This window comes from Erythrolamprus reginae, chromosome 2 (assembly GCF_031021105.1).
Source record: "Erythrolamprus reginae isolate rEryReg1 chromosome 2, rEryReg1.hap1, whole genome shotgun sequence".
Lineage (NCBI taxonomy): Eukaryota > Metazoa > Chordata > Lepidosauria > Squamata > Dipsadidae > Erythrolamprus > Erythrolamprus reginae.
The window spans coordinates 84,985,762-84,995,594 of record NC_091951.1 but is presented as its reverse complement, the minus strand read 5'-3'; the positions used below and the strand labels follow the sequence as shown (position 1 = coordinate 84,995,594).

The 9,833-nt window shown below is 44.8% G+C and overlaps 1 protein-coding gene across 1 annotated transcript; it reads left to right on the top strand.

Moving 5' to 3' along the window:
• Positions 1-6,695: 6,695 nt before the first annotated feature.
• LOC139159411 (protein FAM200C-like) lies at positions 6,696-8,633 on the top strand. Its single transcript, XM_070736725.1, has one exon. The coding sequence runs from the start codon at positions 6,696-6,698 to the stop codon at positions 8,631-8,633; it is 1,938 nt and encodes a 645-aa protein (XP_070592826.1).
• Positions 8,634-9,833: the final 1,200 nt, after the last annotated feature.

Sequence of the window (9,833 nt, the reverse complement as noted above, 5' to 3'; positions counted from 1 at the left end):
AAGAAGGGAGCGGGTTACCCTAAACAGAGCGGCCGGGCGGGATTCCGCTGATGCAATCAAAGTGGCATGGTACACGCATCTTGCCGCCTTGAGCGCCACTTTGTAAGTTTTAATATGAGCTCTTACAAGTGTTTGATCGGATTCAGACTTACTCTTCCTCCATCGCTTCTCCAGACGTCTCTTCTGGCGCTTCAACTCCCGGAGCTCCTCATTGGAATCGAAAGCCGCTGAGAGGTCAAGGAGCACCAGGACAGAGGATAAACCCCTGTCCCAGGCCCACCAGAAATCATCCATCAGTGCAACCAAAGCAGTTTCCATGCTGTAGCCGGGTCTGAATCTTGACTGCCAAGGGCCTAGATAATCGGCTTCTTCCAAGGACCACTGGAGCTTGAGTGACACCACCTTCTCAACAACCTTCACCATAAAGGGAAGGTTGGGGACAGGACAATAGTTGTTAAATATGGCTGGGTCCAGGGAAGGCTTTTTGAAGAGGGGGCACACGAGTGCCTCCTTGTAGGGAGCCGGGAAGGACCCCTCCCTCAGAGAAGCATTGGTAATCTCCTGGACCCATCTTTGCGTCACCTTCCTGCTGGCCGAAATCAAATACCAATGGTGTCAAACTCAAGGCCTGGGTGCTGGATCTGGCATGCAGAGTGGTTAGATCTGGCATGCAGGGCCACACACAGGGCCACCTTGGGAACAGCAAAGAAATAGCCTGCAGGCCTCTACCAGCAAAAATGGAAGTAGGAGGTGCATGTGGCCCCACTCAAGCTTTGTTTTCTCTGGCAGAGGGTTTCAAGAAAATGGAGCTTGGGAGCCTGTTGTCTCTGGCAGATTGCTCAGGCCACCACAAGTGTCCCCAACATGAGTGATGTTGAGCTGGCAAAGCCCACCACAGCCACAGCCAGGTTAAACACAATGCTGATGCAGCCCTCAGTGAAATTGAACTTGATACCCTGATCTATACCATTTTCAGTGACGCACTTTCAAAGTCAGGATAGTTTTTATCAGTCTAATGAAAATAAATGATCTCTCTTGATATAAAATCACACAGTAAATTTTTGAAACTGACAGAATGAATGGAATATTTAAATAGATTGCTAGACTTATGACTTAAATATTAATCTCTTAAGTTTGTCATAGACTTTAAAATTAATATATTACCTCTGAAATACAATCTGACCATTCCTTAAAAGATAGGTTAATATGATATAGTAAAATAATCAAATTACTGTAAAAAAAATTTTTAATTGTTTAATATGTTTTATTTCTACCCGAATTCAATAGTATTATTTACAAACAACATGTGTTGATATTTTTCTTAATTTGATTTCACATGGTTTTCTTAATTTGATTTCACATATAACACATACCAATAAATCATAACAAGCCAATACATTTTTGTCAATATAATTCCTTCCTCAATGTTGTTCAAGGTAATTATACACTTACTGCAAGACTTCATACCAAGCACTGCAATAAATAGAGTGTGTCCAGAGATTCAACCTCACTTTCAATAACAGCAAAAGTTTTACAGATTCAACCTTGCTAGACTCAACATTTTACTAAAACAGGAAAGAGGTTTTATATATAGGAAAGAACTGTGGACTGCAGAACATAAAAACCAAGCTCAATATATATATCAACCCTACAGTTTAAATCCTATGGCTTTCCTTCCTTTACAAACTGAGATGCCAAATAAAGCAGTTCAAAGCATTAAACTTATACATTAGTTAGATATGAAGAATCTAATTTTAGATAGAAATCAGATGTTTGGCAATGGACATTTTCTATATAACAGCAGGAGATAGCTACATGGTAGATGATAGAGATAGATTTATAGATAGAAAGATAAATAGAAAGATGGATGCATGGATGGATGGATGACAGAGAGACAGACAGACAGATATAGATCAGGGGTGAAATTCAGCAGGTTCTGACAGATTCTGAAGAACAGATTCTGGTTGAGGAACTTTTGAGTAGTTTGGAGACCGGCAAAAACCACCTTTGGCTAGTGCCAGAGTGGGTTGGGAATGGAGATTTTGCAATATCCTTCCCCCAGAAGTGGGGAGGAAATTGAGATTTTGAGATTATCTTTCTCCTGCCATGCCCACCAAGCCTATGCCCACAGAACTGGTAGAGAAAAATTTTGAATCTCACCCCTGATATAGACACAGATACAGTAGATATAGATAGATAGATGGATGATAACTGAGAGATGATAGAGATAGACAGATAGACAGATAAACAGACAGACAAACATTAAAAATTATACATAATTGGTACAGTGGTACAGTATTTATTTATTTTATTAGGCTCTATGTTTTAACTGCATGTTTCAAGCCTAGTCCTACTTCCTAATGCTAGTATGTATATTTCCAGAAATATGTGTTATTTTTCAAATGGGTTCAGAGGACAAATCCTGCTATGGTTATGCACACCCTTTCTTCACTGACATTGATATTCAGATATGTAAGCACCAGATTGTAACCCTGCTGACTTTTTAATGGAAAAGAAAATATTTCACTCCGGTGCTATTTACTCACTTTTAATGACACTTGACAGCAGAGAGTCCTGAGGGCATATTGCTCTACTTTTTTTTTCTTTTGCCTGCTAGATGGCAGTTTCTCTCAGTTTTCTTCTGCAGGCTCTATGTGTGTGGACCCAGAGTGGGCCTCTCTTTCTGCCTCTGTTGGTAGAAGAGAAAAGATAAAATGGGCTCTCCCTCTGCCATGTTCTCTTTTTCCCTCCTTTCCAATAAAGTTGTTGGCCTAGCCATTTTTCATGCCTTATAGATATCTCTAGTGAGACAGGAGTGGAACATTTTGGAAAAAAGTCAAAGCTACTTTTACATTACAGGGTCAAAGGTTTATAGTGGAAAAATAGCAAATGTGATAAATCTTCAACGGAATACTCCTGTGCTGGATGGAACAGCATGTTGCAAAGAAGAGGATTAAGAGGCAAATATTTTACATATTTCTTTATACACTAGGGTTATGAACTCCTACTTACATTTTATACGAGTGAGGAAAATAGCCCCATTGAAACCTCCGCATGCAGATGACCATCAAATTGCAATCTTTGTATCTCTTATTCTTCCTGTTGTTGCTGAAATTTTTCTACCAGTGTATTAAAGCATGTTCTAATCATGTGGTGCTTGCTTGCTTGCTTGCTTGCTTGTTTATTTATTTATTTATTCATTCATTCATTCATTCATTCATTCATTCATTCATTCATTCATTCAATTTTTATGCCGCCCTTCTCCTTAGACTCAGGGCAGCTTACAACATGTTAGCAATAGCACTTTTTAACAAAGCCAGCGTATTGCCCCCACAATCTGGGTCCTCACTTTACCCACCTCGAAAGGATGGAAGGCTGAGTCAACCTTGAGCCGGTGATGAGATTTGAACCGCTGACCTTCAGATCTACAGTCAGCTTCAGTGGCCTGCAGTACAGCACTCTACCTGCTGCGCCACCCCGGCTCTTTTATGGTAGCTATGCCACATGAGAGTTGAAATCTAATCCATTCACATACCACAATGCTGAGAATTTTTTTTTTTTACTCATGAGAGATTAATTTATGAAGGAACTGAGTTAAACCTGGAGACACATATTAGACATTTTCCCGCTATAGCAGTGATGGTGAACCTTTTTTTTCCTCAGGTGAGAAATAGTGTGTGTGTGCACTATTGCTCATGTGTGAGTGCCCATGCCCATAATTCAATGCCCGGGGAGGGCAAAAAACAGCTTCCCCTGGCCCCCAAGGCATTCTGGAGGTCAGAAATGCCCTGTGTCCCAACTCTTGGTGGGCCCAGTAGGCTCGTGTTTCACCTTCCCCAGGCTCCAAAGGCTTCTCTGGGACCAGAGGAGGGTAAAAGCACACTCCCCCCCCCCAGAGACTCTCTGGAATCTGGAGCCCAAAAATGCCCTCTCAGAGTCTCTGTGTGAGCCAAAAATCAGCTGGCTGGCACACACATGCAGGTTGGAACTGAGCTGGGGCAACAGCTCGTGTGCCAGTAGATATGGCTCCATGTTTCACCTATGGCACCCATGCCATAGGTTCGCCATCAGTGCCCTATAGACTTCATAAAATATTTAACTAGGGAAGTAGGCTTTCCCTTCACCAAAACTGGAGACCATTAGTTAAGTCTACGGAGAGGGGCGGCATACAAATCTAATTGATAATAATAATAATAATAATAATAATAATAATAATAATAATAATAATACTATAAAATTTATTTAGTTGTGATGATACCATTGCAGGTGGCATGAGGCTTCACCCACCAAATGCTATATGGGTTCACCAGCATGTTATATTAAGCCATTACATATGGTTTTGATTTTGGCTTAGTGCAGGGGTCGGGAACCTATGGCTCGCGAGCCAGATATGGCTCTTTTGATGGCCGTATCTGGCTCGCAGACAGGACTCCTGCCTGTCTATGGCATAATGGGGGGGGCGGGCCCGGCGCTTCTGCTGCTGAGCCCAGTCTTCTCCCGGTGGCTTTCGACTCCTCCCGCCGAGGAGCTGCAAGGCTGGCCTCGGCTCCCCTTCCCTAAACCCCCGCCAGCCCCCTCCTTCCCTTCCCACCCTGCCCACCTTCCCCGAGGCGTCCCTTGCCCATCATCCCCTGCCGGCCAATGGGGCAGCGGGACTGCTAGATGGGCAGCTCTTCCGGCGAGGGTAGTCCTCCGCCCGCACAGAAAGCATCCTCCCTCACACCTAGCGCCGGCTCCATTCTTCTCGCCTTTTTCCCGCCTTCCGTCTTTGGGGCACAGCAGGACAGCGCCGAAAACCGCGGCATCGAGCAGAAGCCGGGGGACAGCTGCGAGCGGGAGCCCCAGGAGGGAAGTACCGGCAGCGCCCCGCCCAGCTGAAGCTTCACTGGCGTCGGCAAGTGTCCTTTGTGGCCCGGTGGGGGGGGGGGGAGCTGCAGCGGCCGTAGGCAGTCATAGGGAGATGGCGGCGGCGAGAGGGAGCTCCAGCTGGGCTGGGGGTTCGGGGGGGCCATGAACGCCGCCCGGAGCCAATGGCTTCTTTTGGGCTTACTTGAATTCCTGCTGCTGGTAAGCGCGCGCGGGGTGGCCGGGTGGGAAGGGCGAGGCGCGAGGGGGAGGCAAGTGGAGAAGCGGCGAGAGAGAGAAGTGGACCAAAAGAAAGAAAAGGGAAAGAGAGGGAGGGAAAGAGAAATGGAGAGGAAGGAAGGAGGGAGGGAGGGGAGGGAGGGAGAGAAGGAAGGAAGAGAAAGGAGGGTAGAAAGAGAGGGAGAGAGAGAGGAGAGAGAAAGGAAGAGGAGAGATAGAAAGGAAGAGAGAGAAAGAAAGAGGGATAGAAAGAGAGAGAGAGAAAGAGAAAGATAAAAAGAGAAAGATAGAGGGAGGGAGAGAAAGAGATAGAAAGAGAAAGAGAGAGGTTGGGAGAAGAAAAAAGAGAGAAAGATATAAAGAGAAAGAGAGAGAAAGGGACATAAAAAGAGAAAAAGAGAGAGAAAGGGAGAGAAAAAGAGAAAAAGAAAGAAAAGTAGAGAGAGAAAGAGAGACAAAAAGAGAGGGAGAGAAAGAGAGAAAGAGAGAGAGAGAGATAGAAAAGCAGGGGGGGGCACACCTATTTTGCCAGCCCTCGGATGGGCCATAGGGATCCAGTGTATGTGGAGGGAGAGGTCCCCAGCTTCTGTTCTGCAGAGGGGAAGCCAAAGCCCCCGCATGGGTTATGCAGAGTGCCAGTGTTTGGGGCAAGGTGGGGGGTGGGGTCTTCCTTAACCCCCATTTCTTTGGTGGGGCTAAGAGGCCTGCCCAGCAGGGCTGATGTGTTGCGGAAGGTCTTGTCGAGGGAGACCAGTGGAGCCCCCCCCCCCCGCTCCCATCCCCAGGGAAGGGTTTTTTGGCATCACTGCCACTGGCTTTGGAATGAAGCCCCCGGCCTCTTCAGGGGGTGGAGGGAGGGGTCCATAGCACAGGGCTGGACAATGGCTGAAGACAGTTGACTGCAGCTTTCAGAATTCCTCAGCCAGGAATATGAAGAAGACAGTTTGAAAATTTAAAAGGGAAGGAAGGAAGGAAGGAAGGAAGGAAGGAAGGAAGGAAGGAAGGAAGGAAGGAAGGAATGAAGGAAGGAAGAAGGGAGGGGGCCCCCAGACACTTAGGCTGTATGGGGCCCCAAAATTCCTGATGGCGGCCCTGCCCCAGAGGAGCCGCGTGGGTCTTCTCCTGGTGAGTCACCGCGGCAAGGATGCAGGCGAGGGAGAAAGGGGAATCCGGGACAGAGAGAAAGAAAGAGGGACAGAGAGAAAGAAAGAGAGGGACAGAGAGAAAGAAAGAGAGGGACAGAGAGAAAGAAAGAGAGACAGAGAGAAAGAAAGAGAGGGACAATAGGTATGGGTAAGGGCACACCACCTGTAGTCACTGGATGGGGGGGGGCTACTGGGGTGTAGTAGGTATCCCTACAGCTGACATCTTACCCATATGGTGGGCCATGCTGGGGTATTGAAAGTGACAGCTGAACACGGCCGGCGTCAGCACCCGACTAACCCGTGACGAAAAGAAGACAGCTCTTCTAGAGGTCTACTAAAGTTCTATAGCACAAGGACCAAAAGAAACCTGGAGTTGGCCTTGCTTGCAGACAAATCCACAAATTAAAGAAATAATGACTCAGAGCCTTCTATTCACCCCCACAGTACTGCCCTTTATTGAAGAAGATGACTAAAAGAAAGAAGGATGAGGAGTATCGTACTTTTCAGCAGGAGTGGACAGACGAATTTGCCTTTGTGGAGAGAGCAGGTTCACCAGTTTGTCTTATATGCAATGATAAAATTGCATCCATGAAGCGGTCAAATATAAAGCGCCACTTTGACACACGCCATGCTTCATTTGCATCGAAATATCCTGCAGGGGACAGCAGGAAGAAAGCCTGTCAAGAGTTGCTGTGCAAAGTGCAAGCTAGTCAGCAGCAACTTCGAGTTTGGACCCAACAAGGTGACTTAAATTCGGCTAGCTTTGTTGGTGCTTTGGCAATTGTCAGAAACGGAAAACCATTCACAGATGGGGAGTATGCCAAAACATTTATGCTTGATGTTGCCAATGAACTTTTTGATGATTTTCCGGATAAAGCCAAGATTATCAAACGGATAAAAGACATGCCTCTGTCAGCAAGAACAGTTCATGACCGTGCCATCATGATGGCAAATCAGATTGAGGCATCCCAAGTGAAGGACATAAATACAGCTCTGTTCTTTTCTCTTGCTTTGGATGAATCAACTGACGTAAGCCATATATCTCAGTTCAGCATCATTGCAAGGTATGCTGTCGGTGACAAGTTACATGAGGAAAGTCTTGCTGTTTTGCCTCTGAAAGGGACAACAAGAGGGGATGATTTGTTCAAGTCATTCACTGAGTTCACTAAAGAAAAAAATCTACCAATGCATAAACTTATTTCAGTGTGTACTGATGGTGCTCCATGCATGGTAGGAAAAAACAAAGGATTTGTAGCGCTTCTTCGTGAACATGAAAAAAGACCTATCCTTGGTATTCACTGCATCCTACATCAGGAGGCACTTTGTGCTCAGATGTTTGGTGAGCAGCTTGGTGAGGTGATGTCACTTGTTATTCAGGTGGTCAACTTTATTGTTGCCCGTGCTTTAAATGATCGCCAGTTTAAAACACTCCTGGATGAAGTTGGGAATAATTATCCTGGTCTGCTTCTGCACAGCAACGTGCGCTGGCTGTCAAGAGGGAAGGTGCTCAGCCGTTTCGCAGCTTGTCTGAGTGAAATACGAACTTTTCTTGAAATGAAAAACGTTGACCATCCTGAGTTGTCCAACACTGAGTGGCTCCTGAAGTTCTTCTATCTTGTAGATATGACTGAACATCTGAACCAGCTCAATGTGAAAATGCAAGGCGTTGGTAATACAGTTTTATCGCTTCAACAAGCTGTGTTTGCATTTGAAAATAAGCTGGAACTGTTTATCGCAGACATTGAAACAGGTCGTTTAATACACTTTGAAAAACTGGGAGAGTTTAAAGATGCATGCACAGCAAATGACCCTGCACAACATCTTGATATTCAGCAGCTAGCAGGCTTTACATCCAATCTCCTGCAATCATTCAAAGCGCGCTTTGGAGAATTTCGTGAGCACACTCGTCTTTTTAAGTTCATCACTCATCCACATGAGTGTGCACTGGACAGCACTGACCTGAGTTATATCCCTGGTGTCTCCATCAGAGATTTTGAGCTACAAGCTGCTGACCTGAAGGCTTCAGACATGTGGGTGAATAAGTTTAAATCACTTAATGAAGATTTGGAAAAACTTGCACGACAGCAAGCAGAGTTGGCAAGCAAACACAAGTGGAGAGAAATGAAACAACTCCAACATGCAGACCAGCTGATTGTCAAAACTTGGAATGCACTTCCTGTCACATACCAAACACTGCAGCGTGTGGGTATTGCTGTACTGACAATGTTTGGCTCTACCTATGCATGCGAGCAGTCTTTCTCACATCTAAAGCACATCAAGACTAACATACGTTCACGTTTAACGGATGGAAGTCTCAACGCCTGCATGAAGCTAAACCTCACCACGTATGAACCAGATTACAAAGCCATCAGCAAATCCATTCAGTACCAGAAGTCACATTAATGGTAGGAAGTATTCTATTCATCGTTGGTTAGCAACAGCATTAAAACGTTATTATGTTATAAAAAAAAGAGTTCGGAGATTTGTTGTTCTTTAAAATTAAATACAAGTCAATGTGTGCACTTTATGTACAGTGAGACTATTTAATAAAGTTCAATTATTTATTACGCTGGGTGTGCCTGCTTGTATGTACCACTTTAAGTAGTAAATGCTTTAGTTCCCTATGGGTCTGAGCCTCTCTTTTTTGTTCATTTTCTGTAAGACCAACACTTTTAAAAGGGCCACTGACAGATACAATTGCTCCAGCGGTCACTTAGTACACAAAGGAGTGTTCCTCTCTGCTGCACTAAGCCACCGCTGGACCTAAACAATAATTCGCTGTAAAATAATAAAATAGATAATTGACATAACTTACAATGCATTGTGTGACATGTCCAACATTCCAGCTTCTTTCTTCTGCGAATGCCTCAAAGCTGGCATTCTCTCAACATCAGGTAGGAAGAATGCCAGCTTCCAGTCATGCGCAGGAAAAAGAAGAAGCCAGACTGCTGGACTGATGTCATGCATCGCAAGCTCACAATGTAAGTTATTTATTTAATTTTTTTACTGCTAATTACCATTGTTTCAGTCCAGTTGTGGCTTTATACAGCAGGGAGGAGCATTCCTTGCTGTACTAAGTGAACATTGGAGCGATTGATCTGTCAATGGCCCTTTAAACATATTGTACGGCTCTCGCGGAATTATATTTCAAAATATGTGGCGTTTACGGCTCTCTTAGCCAAAAAGGTTCCTGACCCCTGGCTTAGTGTCTTCTGTATTTTATAATGAGAGGTAATTCCAGTTTATTTATTTCATTTATTTTATTAATTGGACTTGTATGCTGCCCCACTCCGCGGACTTGGGGTGGCCTACAACATATCAATAAAAAACACAATATATAAAATACATCTAAATCCAATTAACATAAACAATTCATTTAAAATATTCTAGAAAAGTTAAACATTTAAAAATCATTCATTCAAACGCACACCGTGAACATCTCACACATTCAATGACCAGAGACTGGGGTCTTGTGACCCCAAGCCTGGTGGCATAAATAGGTTTTCAGATTCTTATGAAAGGCAGGAGCCTGGGGGAAGTGCAAATCTCTGGAGGGAGCTGACTCCAGAGGGCTGGGGCCCCCACAGAGTAGTCTCTTCCCCT